At 41.4% G+C, this 17,451-nt stretch overlaps 1 protein-coding gene across 1 annotated transcript in view; it reads left to right on the top strand.

The window, feature by feature from the left end:
- The window catches only part of nudcd1 (NudC domain containing 1), a 43,036-nt gene extending 27,898 nt beyond the window's left edge, over window positions 1–15,138 (top strand). Inside the window, exons 7-10 of the mRNA XM_072674622.1 lie at window positions 961–1,105; window positions 1,920–2,045; window positions 11,218–11,377; window positions 14,468–15,138. Coding sequence (XP_072530723.1) covers window positions 961–1,105; window positions 1,920–2,045; window positions 11,218–11,377; window positions 14,468–14,754 — 718 coding nt within the window. The 3' untranslated portion in view covers window positions 14,755–15,138. The remainder of the gene's footprint in view (window positions 1–960; window positions 1,106–1,919; window positions 2,046–11,217; window positions 11,378–14,467) is intronic.
- The last annotated feature ends 2,313 nt before the right edge of the window (window positions 15,139–17,451 follow it).

Here is a 17,451-nt window from a genome sequence, read left to right as displayed (position 1 = left end):
CACCCTTAACGAAGAGTTTGCTGGTTATGGATAAAGTCCAGCCCTTTAACAAAGTGTCAGTCAGCTTTATGTGAAAATCGCTGTCAATATCTGTAGCTCCCGGAATGTAGAGCATTTCTGTTTTGCTTGGGATGAGCTTTAGGTGATGGACTGCCTTTCAAGAGAAGTAGTACGTTAAACATGCTGAGATGTGAGCCGAGACCTGTGTGTCAGAGGAGGAAATAAAAGGATATTTTAATGTCATCAGAATAACAATGGTAGAAAAACCATGTGAAGACATTTCACACATGGGTGTAAGGTGAGAAAAGAAGATGACCCAGCACTGTACTTGTCAGATTTCATTGCTAGAAACCATAGAAACCACCTGGAACAAGGTACTTTGGCCAGATGAAATAATATTAACCTGTACCAGAAAGATGGAAGAACAAGATAATGGTGTAGAAAAGGAAGGGCTCATGATCTGAGGCATATGACCTCTTCTGTCAAACATGGTGGAGGCACTGTTATAACATGGGGCATGAATGGCTGGCCGTAGAATTGGGTCACTGGTGTTTATTGCGGTTGTGACTGCTGATAGAGGTAGCAGGGCAAATTATATTGTTTATGGCGCCATGTAGTCAGATGCTGCAGTACAGATAATGACCTACAGTGAAAGGAACCTAAGGGATTCTTAAGGCAAATGAATGGAATGTTGTCTTAATGGCAGAGTAAGGCCCCCTAACTTATCTATCTGTGTGATGTGCTTAAACAACATATGCCCAGCAGGCCTCATTCATTGGGTCATTAGGAGCGAGTCAGTTATGCCCAAGGAAAACATTTAACATGGAGAGGCAGAAATTCTACTTCTGCACTGCCTTTAAATGGAACTGGAGACTGAAAAGCATTCAGTTGGGTTTTAAAGGACTGTTTGTAAATCCCAGAAATTGAATGACTGTAATGCATGTTTGTGTTTGTGCCCAGTCTGGAGATCAGTCTGCAGAAGCGCAGTGAGGGGCCACTGTGGTCTGAGCTGGTGCTAGGAGACAGGAGGGGAGAGTACATCATGAACGAGGAGCAGGCTGCACAGCTCCACCAGAGACTCGCTCACCTCACCGCTGAAGAACTGGTTGGTGTCTTGTCGTTTCTTTAGTTCTCTGTCTCCCTTCTCTTCCCTCGCACTTCAGCCCTGGTATATGTATGTATACACTTCCCATATAGGAGCGGTTCTATAAATGTGGTTCTATAATTACAGACTGTAGTACTCATTTCACTCTGTGGCCCCACAGGACCACCACAGAGCAGGTAGCAGGATCCTCTCAGCACAACAGTGACACTGACATGGCGGTGTGTTTGTGTGTGTTGCTCTGGTACGAGTGGACCAGACACAGCAGTGCTGCTTGAGTTTTTAAACACTCTGTCCATTCACTGTCCAATCTATTAGACAGTTCTACCTAGTTGGTCACCTTGTAGATGTAAAGTCTGAGACAGAACATCTGTTGCTGCACGGTTTGTGTTGGTCATCCTCTAGTCCTTTGTCAGTGGTCACAGGATCCCAAAGGATTCTGTTGGCTGGACTATCCAAATTACTATCCACTATCCACTGCTGTCTGATCCACTCGTACCAGCTGAACACTAACACACCCCCACCGTGTCAGTGTCACTGCAGTGCTGGGAATGACCCACCACTCAAATTATACCTGCACTGTGGTGGTCCTTTGGAGCTGTTATAATGGACAACGTAATAGATGATTGTAGAAACAAGGAGGTGATCATTACGATTGGGTTTGTATAAAATATATACCATATATGATATGCATGTATATACATAGAAAGATTAGAGAGAGGCAAAGAGAGATACATTTATTGTGTAACTACTAATACTGTTTTGCTCAGAATGGGGTGCATGTGTGATTGTTACTGTGCCATATGGTCTTTTTTAGAATGCTAACCCAGAAAAAGACAAGCCTCCGTGTAACGCTCAGGAACTGGAGGATTGCGATGGCTTTCCAGAGGACAGTTCGACGCTAATGCGATTTGATGGGGCCACCCTGAAGCCTACCCATGTGGTAAGACAACACATGTACCTCGCACACACTTTGGTCAATAAACTGGGCTGATGCTCGATCCTCCAGTACTCTCAAAGAAACCTTGGTTAAAGCTCCAGTACTGAAACAACAATACCTGTCTGTCTGACAGTCTATTCATATTTATAATCACAGTGACAAATTTGAGATGTCCTTTGTGAGTCTTTGTTAATTTGATAGATATTAAGCATTCATGTAGTCTTACAAACTTTGATTTACATTTGATTGCTTCAGGCTTCAGATCTTTCTGATTCTGTAAATTCTTAGATTCTGCTAATGAGATGCATCCCTCACCACCAAATGCTACAATAGGCACTAGATGAAAAAAGTCAGAAATGTGTCTAAAATGTCCCTCCAGTGAAGGGCTGGTATTGTGTAGCTCACATCTTTGTCAGCAGTGTGCATTTCATTTCTTTTGCCTGTGATTATGGTTTTTGAATACTTTATGATTTTAAGGCAAATTTAAAGGCTTCTGGGAGATTCTGCAAATGCTGTTCATGCTAAGGATTTTTTTGTAATGCTCCTATAATGTCTATAAACAGGTCCTGTTCTATCATTTTCATCTTTTAGTTTTACTTTATAAAAAAACATTGACCTTTACAAAGAAACTAATGACTACAGACTTTGTGTGGGCAGTTCCAGTTCTGGAGGGCCAGATTTCTGCACAGTTTTTGCATCTCCTCCTCAAGCATGCATGATTCAACTTACCTGTTAATTTCCAGGTTGAGTAGGTCTGCTGGAGTAGGGAAATTAGCAAACTGTGCTGGACTCCGGCCCCTGTACCCCATCCCTGTTATGGCCTTTCAAAATAAAGCCACGGATGATGAACCTGGTTGAATAAAACCAGCTAGCTCCCCATTCAGTGCAGAAATGACAGAATAAGTTATCTTCTCTTAATGGGTGACTGTGTGTGTTTATAAGAAGAGGTTTAAAAATGAATAGCTTACGTGACTGTGATTTGTGACCCACAGTTTGCTCTTGTGGTTAAATTATGCAGAAACATTAGCATGAAAAAGCATTTATGAATATGCTTAAATGCATAATTACAATGCAAATAATACAAATGGATTTCTTGGTAGTACATTTTTACTGCCTGTGTCACTTTTTTCTAAAAGAGAATGTTCCAAAATGTTCAGGTCAGCCCATATATGGAAGCTAATCTGCAAAAACAGCCATGTTTGGTTTAAATTAATTGGTTTGTCTTGAAAAACGGTGCATTTACACATTTATCCCTGCCCATTCACTTTATATAAAAGTGTATCAATTTGGACTGCTTTTTTATTGGAGATTAAAAAGGGATTAGGGTTTGGTTACAGGGAGATAGGGTGATATAGTAATGTATGTCTCAGTGATTTTTTTTTTTTAGCCCTGTCCAAGTCTATTTTTTCCTTTTACAAAGATTCCTGGCCTTGCCTTCTATAAAACTACCTGCACATACTAACCTAGGATTTATTAATCCTGTGTGGATTTGCATGTTGGTAATTATGCCATCATGTTCTGTGGAAAATGTGTTTCGAAGGTTTTCTCAAGTACAGAGATGCTGGAGTTGGCGTTGAGTTTATTTGTATATTTAAAATGAATTCTTACTGATTTTAATATACAAACCTACACAACTGTTATTGGTGACCTTCATAAAGCCTGAAATCCTAAGCAGTTGTCTGCTAAATTGAGACTGTAATTGCAAATGCTTACTGTGCAACATCCAGTACGTTACACCAGAGTTGTAGACAGATGTGGGCAAAAAAATACTGCTAAAAAAAAGATGCATATCTGTTGCCTTGTAAAGACTGTAGAGTAGAATTGTCAAATATATATGTCTTAATTGTGTTGGAACAAGATCATTACCACATCTTGACTAAAGTGTGCTAGTGGAACAGCAACTGACTGACAAATGACAATTTCCTCTGACTGTTGAAAGGCAGCTGGGCCATTGACTGGCTGTCGGTAATTTTCAGCACTGCATGTAGCATCTGTCATGGCATCTGCACTCCACTCAGATAGCTAACGTTCTTAGCTCACATCTCTGAAGAACACCAAGACCTGTCATGGTGAGAAAGCAGGAAGAAATACTGCCACTTACATTTGTCTAATTTCACACAGTGTGAGCTGCAGCAGCCTCTCACTGAACATGAAATCATGCAGATTTCACTGTATGTGGAAACTACCCCAATACACACACTTTTGCTGAAATGTAGATTTTGATTGGTTCAGCCACTGGGTTTTACTCAGCTTTTTTGAATGCCTTTAATGGGGCATCGCCATTAAAAACATAGACTCACTGAGCACTTTATTAAGTATACCGGTTTGGCTTTGGCTCCCATACTGCCACATCTCAAAAGTGTTGTTTTGGATCCAGTCCCGGAGACTGAAGAGGGTAACCATTCTGATGGCTATTCTACATTGATACAGTTTAGCACAGAACGCCCACAGACCGGGCTGAACCTGGTTTTCCCAGCACGGTTAGCTAACCGTACTTGGGGCCACAAAATTATTAGGTGGGAGGGCTTAATGTTGTAGGGATCCGTTGACCTGGCTGGATATTTGTGTCACCATTGTGCAGCAAGATCCTTGGGGGTTTATTTTTCCAGTGCAGTGTAGCGTAATAAATTTTGTCACATTTGAGTCGACTACAGACCTCATCCAACATCGCTAGGGCACCATTAGCATGGTTCCGGCGCCGTGCTTGTCCAAAACTGCTCCCTTGGCACAGCCTGACTCTCTTTGTGGAAGCTAGTATTACCTCTGCGAGGCAACCAGTAAAAGCAACCTGCAGGGTACAAGCTGATGTGTAACAGCTGTGCTGGACAATGTTCATAATTTTTTGACTGTGTATCATCTTTAATGCAAGATTCATGGCTATAGCTGTCTGTTAGCATAGTGCTACCTGTGTGCCGACCGGGTCTGCAACGGCATGGAAGGGTAGGGCACGGCCTGCTGTGGTACACAGGCCATTGTCATGGTCCTAAAACCAGTTTGAGACGACTTGGTTTGTCACATAGTGTATTGTCATGCTGGAAGTTGGTAAATTGTGTCGATGAAGGGATGCACATGGTCAGCAACAATACTCAGATGTGGCATTCAAGCGATGATTGGTTGGTATTAGCAGGCCCAAAGTGTGCCAAGAAAACATTCCCATACCATTACACCTCCTCCACCAGCCTGGACTGTTGACTTATATTAATGATGTTGGTGCCAAATTATGACATCATAAACACCCATCATCAGTGAGCCTTAGCAGAAATCGAGATTTATTAGACTAGGTTATGTTTGTCCAGGCTTCATCTGGTTTTGAGGGACCCTTTGCTCACTGCAGCCTCCGCTTTCTGTTCTTGGCTGACAGAAGTGGAACCTAGCGCTGTCTTCTATTATAGCCCATCACATTCTCACTACAGTGGTTACCTGTAGTCTTTCTGTTAGCTTGAACCTGAAGCTTGATTTCCCGAAAGAAGATTCACAAGAGATCCTTGGAAGACACTAATTCAGGCAAATCAATGATGCATATTTTGTTTGTTTTCTCCAATTGTTTCTTCTTTTCTCTCCATTTAGTCCTGCCAGTTAATCCATCCATTTGTAACTCCCCCTAGCAATGCTCCCGATGAAAGTATGGTCTCCTTTGATATCACTAGTGTCCATGGCTCCACCACCCCAGCTGACGATGCCTGTGCCAGCCAGCATCGCTTGGAGGCCTCAGAAAAAGTACAGCCAACTGTGCTCTCTCAGACTCTGGACGCTGATGGCAAAGCGGCATGGCTCAGGATTTAAACTCGCGACCCCTGGGCCAAAGTGGTAGTGCATTAGACCGCTGGGCCATTCAGAGCCCTTAGTCACATGACTGTATTCTGTGATGTTTTTTCTCTTAAAAGTAAAATGTCTGTCCACCTCAAGCAAGCCTACAAACTTTTATTTCTCAAAGCAGAATCACTTGGATGTTGCATTCTATGCTTTTAACTAATGCCAGACTAATTCTTATGTTAGTTCTTCGCTTGACGTCGTCCCTTGCCATTTTTAGCACAATCTTTTTAAAAAGACCATTTTCATTTTTTCGCTTTTATTGGGATACCTTTTCCAGAACGTAATGGTGCTTTTTCCTCACTGTTGGGTTTCTGTACTTTAGCTTAATGCACCTTTTGTTTGCAGCATGTCTTTCAGCGCACCAGGTGCTCCATTTGCAGTAAGTGAAGAACCCCCCTGACCCCCCCCCCCACACACACACACACACACACACATCCAGAAAGATATCATCGCCCCGTTCTTCCTCGATCACGTGATTTGATGCATGAGGGAACTATGCTGACCTTTCTCTCAGAGTGTGCTTGCTCCTCGATGAAGCCCTTGCTCTTGGCGCCACTGGCAAGTCTGCCCCCTGAGGCCTCCAATTGCACGTTTGTGTGCCCCCGCTGGATGTGGGAACAAAGCTGAAAGATCTTCAGTTGCTCCTCCAGAGCAGCATGTCTCCTCTGACTCACACCTGGCCACTCGAATCAAGCTAAGGCAGCTTCCAGTTTGGAAAGAGTTTTGACATTTACCACGGTTCCTCTTGAATCAAGTATTAAAAGCTTCGAGTCAGTAATTCTGACGAGGAGCTTTTATTAAGTGCTGATTGCTTATTACCTGGAGGAATGACTCTGTGTGCCTTTCTTATTAATGAGGGTCTTGTGAAGTGGTTGGTTAGAACCAAGAAGTGCAAGATCCTGCCTCGTGAATGGAAAATAGAAGATTCCCTTAAGGCAGAAAGCAGATTCTGAACAATCTGTGCCAGTCTAGGTTCTGTGTTCTGTGATTACACTTCGTTAACTCATGATTCTCTCTCTCCAAGACTTTGGATACAGTGAAGCAGGTCGTACGTTTCTTCATTTATCTAGAAATGTGTTTCATTACCAGCCCACTTGCTCCTTTCTGACTTCGGCCCGAGGTGACACTGCTCGGAAAAGTCAACACTGTCCACACCTCTCCACACAAGGCTGGAGACACACTGCAGTTTCTACATAATTACACTGTGGCTCGACGTTGCCCTTGTGTGCTGGCCTGAAACTTTTTTTTTTAACCCCCCACCTTCAACCAGTATATTGTGTGTTATATCAGAGCAGGGAGAAAGAATAGCAGAGCCCATCTCCCTGTGCTAGAGCTGCGATTATGTAAATTTCTGCATTTGCACTAGGGTTAGGGTTTTTTTTTTCATACAGTCATTTATAAATCCAGTGACACATTGGTGACCTTTAAAGGGTAAATTTTCTGGCTATTTTTTGTTGAACAAAAATGGCCACATATTCCAACTTCAGTTCATCTCTTAGAATTGACCAGACTGTTTCTGTGCCTGTGAGACACTACATACACTGTACAGCCGTAAGTGTATGGATACCTGCTCGGCATGTTCCTTTAACCTGAATAGTTCTTTATTCATTATAATAATAGCTCTTTATTCATTCAGCAATAAGGGCATTAGCAAGGCCAGGTACTTGGATGTTGGATGAGTAGTTCTGAATCACAAATGCCACTCCAACTCATCCCAATTCCCAAAGGTGTATCCCTTCATCACAGTCACTTTGTCTGGCTGTAAATAGTAGCATTACCAAACAGTGCAATCGCCAGTTTTCAACCTCCCTCAGAAACAGGAGGGCAGTTAACGGGTCTGGAAGTCCCTCTGACACAGACGAAAGGCTATTGGTATATCTTGGGTGAAGTGCGCCGTGCAAAGGTTCGAAGCATTTGTATGACCTGCACGTCGGCCACAGTGTGCTGTTAACCGCTGCTTGGAGTTCAGTGGTAAACGTGTTCAGTGTGGAAAACAGCGGCATTTAGACACCGGAGTGTCTCAGAGTTGAATCTGCTAGGAATCCACCTGTGGCAAGTTTTCAAAAGCGGAGAAGGAGCCGAGTGTATCTTAATGTTCACCCCACATCACATCTCTGAATGGACCGATTAAAGACCAGCACTTATTGACCTTCTTTCTGGAGAAGTAAAAATCTAGCACGTTCAACTTCTCCCACTCAGTTCATGTAAACATTAGCAACATTAGCGAGCGTCCTGAAAACTCCACTAGAAAAGAGAGACATCGTATTTCTACCTTAAACTACTCACCAAGATACAGCACTGATTGGTCTGTTTCTAATGGGTTTTAGGCAAACCCAGTGAATGAATGAATAAACCTTGATCCTCGAGTTCAGCATTTTTAATCACAAACATCAGTAAATCCCACTGATCAGCTCCTGCATTTAAACTAGTTCAGGTTAACTCTTGTTTTATTGGTCACCTTGTTAAAAATGGCCATTTAAAGGTTTGATAGAGTGGAAACCCTGGTCAATTCAATACACCACCATTAGCACAGTAGCCTCAGCCATTGATTACAACACTACTATTTTGCTTCCGCATTAATAAACAGAAGTATGATAATGGTCTATTGCAGTGTGTCTCAACCCTGGTCCTGGAGACACCCTGCCCTGCACATTTTAGTGCTTACCATGCTCCCAACACACCTGATTCAACTATTGAACAGCTCATTAACAAGCCCTTTGAGAGTTGCGGGGGGTGTGTTAAAATAGGGAATACACGAAAATGTGCAGGCCAGGGTGTCTCCAGGACCAGGGTTAAGAGACTCTTCTACCTGACACTCAACACTGATCATAGTGGCTTTAGGCTCATGTATGGCTGCTCTAGAGCTTCCTGTTCTATTGGCAATGTTTTTCTATTGATATTATGCAATATGTGCATTTGAACACCTGTCTTAATAATTGGTGTACCCTAAAGTAAGTCAGTCCAGTGATTTGAACAGGCCACCAATGCCTGGACATCTAGTGGATATGAAAATGTGATCTGGGTTATGAGTGGCTATGCTGTAAATACAAAAAGCAATCTGACTGAAATGTTTGGAGCAACTTTATGATATAGGTTAAACTCTTAGGAGGCAGGTCAACACATTTCACTGACAAATAAGTAACCAAGAGGCAGAACTTTGAGAGAAAGCAAAACACCTAGACAATCAGTTAACATGTCAACAGTGATGAATTTTCCATTGTTTGAACCCTCTCAATTCTGACTTTGCAGTTTTCCCTCAAGGCGAGGATGCAGAACTGCATTTAACACCTCAGCAAGGAACTGTTGACATGCCATGCTGTCATCCAGCTGTTGACAATTAGCCATCACATCTTGGCTACTGTTTTATACACATTAGAACTCCTGCTAGCCTGGTGCATTATAAGGTGGCAGTTGAGAATGGAAGTGTTGACAGCTGGAATTCACACCACTGTCTGAAAACAGGTGGGAAAGCAGTTGTGTGGAGATGACGGTGAGCCCTAGAGTGGCATTGTGTGCATCTAATTTCTTTCAGGCATGTCTGAGAGTGATGCTAATCTGGACTGACATCAGGAATGCCGAAACCATCCTGCCAAACTGCCAAAATGCCATTTGTTTCACTGCTCTGTCTGTTAGGGACTCCTCCTGCTGCCTCTTGGATACGACTGTCGCAGTGTATTTATATACTTAAAAGACTCTCTCCGTTTCTTATTGCCTCTTCTGTTGGAATGGGGAAGTGACGAAGTGAACAGAGGACTGAAAGAATATAATATAATAATAGAATTCTAATGAGATGGCTTGTGATGTAGGAAGCTGAGCCAAATCTGAATGGCGTGTTTTTTTTCGAAAGCTCTGTTTTGCTCCTAGGCAGCCCACAGAAAAACTGACAGCATTGTCTTATTTCGCAGTGTGTTGTAAGGCACTCTAGATACCCTAATGTATGTATATCTATACTCACAATGAAGAAGTTCAGGATTTTTTATTTTCATAATACGCCCCCTTTAAAACTGAATGTTGGTTGTCTCGAGTGATTAGTTGTTAGGTCTGTGGGTTTTTTTTTTTTTACATTTCCAGCAGGCTTGATGTATCTAGTGCAGACTTGGAGTGCAATGACTAATTGACTACAATCTGCGATTAATTAGTTAATTGATGTGAGCCGTCATTGGTTAAAATATGAATGGGAGTTCTCGTAATGCTCAAAGTGGCGTCCCTTTACAGATTAAGTCCTGTCCTTAACCAAAAAAGCCAGTCAACTTGCTGGGTTTAAGTATCGGTGTGGATAAAACAGTTATGGCACCATTCTCCCCGTGTCCGGGTAGGTTTCCTCCAGCTCTGATTTCCTCTCAATGTCCAAAAACATGGCGAGTGATGGTGAATTGGTTACTCTAAATTTGTGCCTTACTGCCCAGATATGAATTGGCACTCTGCCCTGGGTGAACCACTCTGGTGCTTAATACCAAGTGTGGACAGTCATTTCCGGTTCAGGAGTTTGCTGTTTGTATTTAGTGAAGCTGAATGTGTACTGGATGCGTTTTCATCTGTTGAAGCAAATGCATGTGAATAAAAAAGATGTCTTGGATCTTTAAAATATTTATATGGTTAATTATTTAAAATTGAGCTGTTCTTATCAACAGCTTGGAAACTGCTAAGTATCAATAGTTGGCTAGTCAGAAAAACAGCTGACAACAAGGCTTGTATTATTTGGTACATACAATAAAAAAAAAGACAAGACAAATAGGGAAGCATAAGAATCTGAGCCGCTTTGACATGGGCCAAATTGTGATGGCTAAGCGACCGAGTCAGAGCCTCTCCAAAACATCAGGCAGGTCTTGTGGGTTTTTTTCTGGTGAGCAGTTGTCATGGGCACTTAAGGCTGAATGGTACAGTCCATTGAGGCTCCACCTCACAACTTTAACAGGACCTAACGGACCTGCTGCTAACATCTTGGTGCCAGATACCACAGGATACTTACAGGAGGTCTTGGGGAGTCCATGCCTCGATTGGTCTTATATGGTCAGATCTGTTGTGCTGGCACAAGGGGGACCTAATCCAGCCGGCCGGTATAAGGCAGGTGGTGCTGATGTTGTGGCTGATCAGTAAATGTGAAATATTTGTATTTATTAATTTGTATTTTTTTTTTTTTTTTTTTGCAGCTTTGTGTATTGATTTGAGGGATAACTACAATGTTTTGAAAAAAGCGTTTACGCAACACCAAACTCTTAAAATAACAAAAAAAAAAAGTGTGTGTGTGTGTGTGTGTGTGCGTGTTTTTTGACTTTAATGTTATTGACTTTAAAATTGTTAATCCTAATTATTTATATGGAAAAGAGTCATCAGCTAAAATTTTGCTTTCCTCTATCCCCAGGTTAATCTTGGTAGCCACCAGTACCTGTTCACTGTGGACACAAACCCATCTGAAATGCCGGCGTTCTGTCTGAGGCATGACGTGGACGCCTTGCTTTGGCAGCCACGGCCTGAACAGCCTAACGATATGTGGGAACACATCGCTACCTTCAACGCGCTGGGTGAGTCTCACTGACACAATCTCTCTCATCTTCGCATAAGGCTGGTACTCTTTCTCCTGACTCCAGCATACCTGCTGATGCTGATGCTGCTGCTCTGCACCTGAATGTCTTCGGTTTGGGCTTTGTAACAGGAATTGCAGTATTGGTATATACCCAGTCACAAGTGGAAAAACAACACAAAACCTGTTGGTGACTCATTGCCAGTGTGCTCCCTTACATGAGATGCTGCATGTCAACATGACACACAGTAATAATCAATATACAGTCATGATGAAAAAACTAGGAAACCACATGAAAACAAATGTAAACCTGTGGAATTTTGACCTTTATTTAAACAATATTGAGAGATGGAGGAAATATAACAACACATCCAGTTGAAGAATGTCATTAAACATCATTTATAAAATGTAATTATTATAAATGATTTTTTTTTGTAAGGGAAACACTTAGAACACCCCCACATTGATAACTACCTTAAAAACAGATCGGCTGCAGATGATTAGAACATGGTTAGAGAGGATTTTAGATGAGCTTGTCTTTTCTAAACCTCAGACGTTAAGTTTGGTTTGCACTTGATTGGTAAAGTGAGTGTTATTAACTTTGTGAGATCCAATAAGCTCCCTGAGGCCTGAAAAGGGATTGAAGAAGTTCTCAGAACAATTAGAAATCATCTGTTCCACTATCCATCATTTACAAGTGAAACAACCAACCAACATGACCAGGTCATGCTGCCTAGCAAACAGCAGGAGTAGCAGGAGCAAGAGCTACCATCAGAAAGAGACCACACACGTTTGATTTTCATGGGTGATGTACGGAGGAAGGAGGAAGGAGTTCTTTGCACAAAATCAATGAAAATCAAGCTTGTGCAGTATCTTTCTGATGGTAGATGCTGTACTTTGACAACAGCTGTGGCAAGAGCTACCTTTAGGTACCCTGATGACATTGTAGGATTGTTGGAGACGTCTTTATGCATCTTGCTGTCTGCTTATGGGCCTTGCTAGGATGGCCTGACCTGGCCATGTTGGCAGTTAAATTATTTAGCGGACAGTGGAACCGCTAATTTCTATGAGTTCTGAGATCCTTTAAAATCCCTTCCCAGACTAATTCTGCATCTACAACCACTCACTTCATCAGTCAAGAGCAAATCCAAACTAAATGCTTGAGGTTTAAATAAGACAGGCTCCTCCAGAATCCTCTCTAAGAATGCTGGTGTGCTCTTCCTGACTCTAATTATAGACATTTTAAGTAGTATTAAATTTGGCACCTTTTTCTCACAAAACTGGCGTGAAATGTGTGAACATAATGAATGTAATTTGGGCTAACATCTACTCCAAGCTTCTTTTAAATCTGCTTGATTTCATTTAGACGGCTTAAAATGTGACCTAAATAAAGACAAAGCACATTTGTTCCAACTGCAGGCTTTCCCCTGCGCAATATGACTAATTACCCTCTCCATTCCACTCAAACCCGGTTCCTCAGTGAAGACTTTTATTCTAAAATTTGAATGTGTTTGGGTTTGTCCTGATTTTTGCAGTCACCTTAGGGAATGCTGTGAAGAATATTTTATAAATATATTTGTATGCTATCAAAATTTAGTTATTTTAAAAATCAAACAAGGGTTGGGTGAAAAAAAAGAACACACTGCTTGAAAAACACTAATCAGAACTGTCTGGGCATAATATTGATATTCTAATGGTTAGGCATGCGTCTGTCCAAGACTTCCAGCCTACTATGCAGCGAAACTAGCAAAACACAGTAGTGTGGAGCAGGAAGAAACGAGGCAAACGAGTTCTACATATTATGCAGGTGTCGTCGTAAAACCTGCTGTGTTCACTTACTAAAACCATTATGTAGCTTTTGTGTGGTGATGCCGGCATGACATTATTTACTGCTGGATAAGTATTCAGGAAATACATTCATGAATAAAAGAATCTATAGAAAAACTCTACACCCTTGAAAAGAACAGTGTTTCTTTGAGAGATGCCATTAAAGAACCACATTTGGATCCATAAAGAGCCATGTTTGTAATGTTTTGGAGACCAGTGAGTCTGAAGACACCTTATATTGGTAATGAATACTTTAGATGAAGAAGGTACTTTAGACCTGTAGAAGGTTCTTCACACTCACCCATTCCTGTTGCCAACATTTTTATTTCATGGATCTAAAACTAATCCTTCTATTGCATTGCTTAAAGGACCGTTTGAAGTATCTTTATTGTTTAGAGTGAGTATGACATTTCAGGGTGTACGTTTCAGAACTTCCTCACATCACAGAATCGGAAATAAGACAAAGCAGCCACAGGTCTCTCTCTCTCTCTTTCGTGAAGAAATGAAACGTGCTGCTTCAAGCTTTAAATCACCTCTGAGGCAAAATGGATTTAGAGAAAAAGCTTTTCTTATTAGTTGTTGTAAGAAGTAGTAGTCTGGGCACTTGATTTGATGATCTGTGATATTCCAGGAATTTGTAGTAGATGTACTTAGACTTAACATCATCAACACTTTCCTTTTTGTTTTTTTTTTGTTTTTTTAAACAATCCCTAACTTTGAAACAGGGAGCTCAATCATAGTCAAATTTTGTCTTTTTGTTTCCCACAAAGTTATCTGAATTAGAGGGCTCTGTTACCAGCTGAACAACTCTAGTATAATGATATTCAATCATGTGAAAAAATGATGACATGATGAAACTTTTGTGTTTTAACTGTATAGATGTGAGATCTTCATTTGAACGATATTGAGAGATGGAGGAAATATAACTAAACACATACAACTGAAGACATGTCTTTTAAAAAAAAATGGAAAAACTTAAAACATGCCCACATCATAATGTCTAAAATTAGAATCAGGTGCTGCACATCAGCTGCAGATGTTAAGAGCATGGTTAGAGAGGGTTTTGGCGTTTTAAGTAATCAGAAATATGGAGATATTTCCAGATGTTTAAAAATGACAAGACAAAGGGGTGTCCTAATTTTGTCACATGGCTAGCAACACTTAGTTAGCTTGTACTGTCCAACATTTTGGGAGTGACTGGAACTCACTCGCTGTGTCCACTCATTTGCGCTGCCTTCTTCTCCCCATTGCTCACCATGTCCAGGTTACGTACAGGCTTCGAAGCGGGATAAGAAGTTTGCAACCTGCGCCCCAAACTTTTCTTATGCTGCGCTGGCCGAGTGTCTGAGACGAGTCTTCATCTACCGGCAGCCGTCTCCAGTCGACACGGTGCTCTTCAACCGCAAACAGGGCCGGCAGGTGGGCCAGGTTGCCAAGCAACAAGTAGCCAGCTTGGAGTCCAACAACCCTGTGCTGGGTTTCAGGGCCACTAATGAGAGACTGTTCGTTTTAACCTGCAACAACCTATTTATACTCAAGGTGAATAATTAAATGTCCTGTTCAGAGGTTCTGCAGGTCGCGCTCTCTTCTATTCTATATTCGTCTTTTCTAAGACCAGGCCATTCAAGGGCTGCAGTGGAAAGAAAGAGCCGGAACAGTCTTGATGGCTTTAAGAATCGCTCATACAGTCTAGATGCTCCTGGTTGAATGTTCTGTCATTGCTCACAAATGTCAGTAACCCTGGAGTGTCTTGTTTATGGCTGGACGGACGATTTTAGTAGTATAGTATGTCTGTATACTGTATATCTGTCATGTTAATCATTGTGTAAAAAGCTCTATCCACATTCCTTCTTACACAGTTGAGCAGTGTTAAACAACTGTTTGTTACGATGCAGAAATAAAGTCAAATAAATCAGCATAATGCATTTCTACTCATCCCAGTCCCAGTTTTCTTGTCTTTGGTTGTAGATGTTATAACGTTGGTTAATGACATTAGCTCATAGCATGGTGATCAATGATGTTAGCTTTGCCAGCTAACATCATTGAGAGTGATGAGGAGAGAGAGAGAGCCATCTAGCCACCTGGAGAGAGCCCAGCTTATTGTGCTCTCTCTGATGGCAAATGGTCGTGGCTGAAGATTCAAACTCGTGACCCCTGGGACATGGGTTGCGGATTATGCTGCTAGACCACTGAGCTATGTATACCCTGTGTTTAAATTAGCATTAGTCAATGTTCTCACCCTTTTCTTACTAATTCAAATAAACTCTGAAATGTATAGAATATACTAATCATTAGAATATAGTAAAATATAATATAAGAATATAATATAATTGTGAATGTCCTGATCAAGGTTCTTTACCCCCAATCCGATCTGTCTCTTAATGCTGGAATCGGCCAATTCCTGATCCAATCTTTGTGCTTCTAGAAATAATACAACCCCACATCCTGGGTAAGTTGTGCTGATGCCCAACAGTAAACACCAGTAAAATCAAAAAATTTAGTAACAGTTGCTAAAATCAGACTAAATTCTAAACTGATTTACTTTGGAGCAACTTCTCCTCGTTATGAATGTGCCATTCAGAGCTGGTTTAAACAAACAGAGCTGGTAGAACAGAGCATTTCCATCATAGTTTTTTTTTTTTTAACCAGGTGTAATTCAAGAGTAAAGACCCCCTCCCCCCCACCAAACTTTCCAATCCACCTTAAATAATGCAGCAGTTCGGTTCTGCTGCTGTTGTAGCTGTTGCACTATTTAAGGTAGACTGGAGAGTTAGAATTTAAAGCCAACTTCAGCTTTTATTTTGACTACTAAATGGAAAGGCCACCACACCTATCAGTTCAAATAAAGCTCTCTGTTTTTAGTTTTGCTTACTTGCTAAAATCTAGGGTAGTCTGTCAAGGATAGTTTTCAACTGCAGCAGTATGTACTGTATCTACTTGTGGCACCTAGAGAACGCCAGATGGCTACAGCAAACCTACGAATCGGAAGTGTATCGGGAACTTTAAAACCGAGATCTGATCCATTCAGAATGCCACGGTTACCTGCTTAACCGCTAGAGGTTGTGTTTTTTTAGGTATGAATAATCCTTTATTCCTTTAAAATGCATCCCATGTCATATACAGTACATTCATGCTGACATATAGTATGTCAGAATTCAGCTGAATGGTTAGAAAAGTGGGCTTGGGACTAGAAGGTCGCTGGCTCGTCCTCAGGACTGGCAACCACAACAACCTATAGACTCTTGATTACAAGACAACGCATTGTGTTGGGTGAACAGTCCAGCAATCTGACCACAAAGTACCATCAGTAGTTTGTACATGACATAAGTGGGACAGGGCCTTTGTCCTTGTGTACACATCCTGTCTTCTGACGGAGGGGTGTGGATGGATTACAGTGAATCGTCAATAAGACGAGTTTTCTGAAGTCAGATTATTCCCATTATGCACACAGCAGGAAGCTGTGTGATTATACCCAACTGAAAGCAGATGTATCGCCACTGAATACTTGTTGAAGGAGCATTCAACAGCTCTCAAGGCTTAACAGCAGGCTTAGTTTAAGACTCTTATTTTACACTGAATAATTTTCTTCTTTTAAATGGACATCCTTCATCCTGGAACCTTAAAGCGGTACATTTCATAATGCCTCTTGTCTTGGTAAATTGTCTTGTCGTTGAGACTATTTGTGTGTTTATAGTAGCTTGTAGACAATTCATACACAGTTTCTTATCTTCAGTCGAAACAAAAGATGACCCTGCAGTCATGTGCTGTTTTGTCTAATTTTGTTTAGGGCAGATTCACTTCAGTTGATTGCATTTGTTGATTGAATTAGTCTGTGGTCTTTGTAGTTGCCCTAGTTCATTCTTCTGCGGCTCTGGACAAGGTCCTGGCGCTTGGTTTTAGTTATTGTACCATCATGACAAGATAAGTAAGTTAGAACCCTGAGGTATCAGGAGATCTTTTGGTGTCCACCAACAGTGGCTTGAACAGAAACATGACTAATTGCTTCTTCAGGTCTGGTCGACACGCTCTTAAAAATAGAAGTGCTGACATTAAAGAGCCACTTTTGGTTTCCCAAAGAACCTTTCGATGAATAGTTCAATTAATGTTTCAGTGAATAGGACCATCCTTGTAAATATATAATAACAGTTTTCATATAATAAAAGTTTTCAGATTTCTGAAAGTTGAGATTTGAAGGAGGAGAGAGTGGAACAATCACAAAGAGAGCAATGATTCCAGAGGTGTGCACTG

Source organism: Salminus brasiliensis, chromosome 3 (genome assembly GCF_030463535.1).
Source record: "Salminus brasiliensis chromosome 3, fSalBra1.hap2, whole genome shotgun sequence".
Lineage (NCBI taxonomy): Eukaryota > Metazoa > Chordata > Actinopteri > Characiformes > Bryconidae > Salminus > Salminus brasiliensis.
Note: the sequence above shows the minus strand (reverse complement) of the source record. Positions and strands in the feature narration are given on the sequence as shown.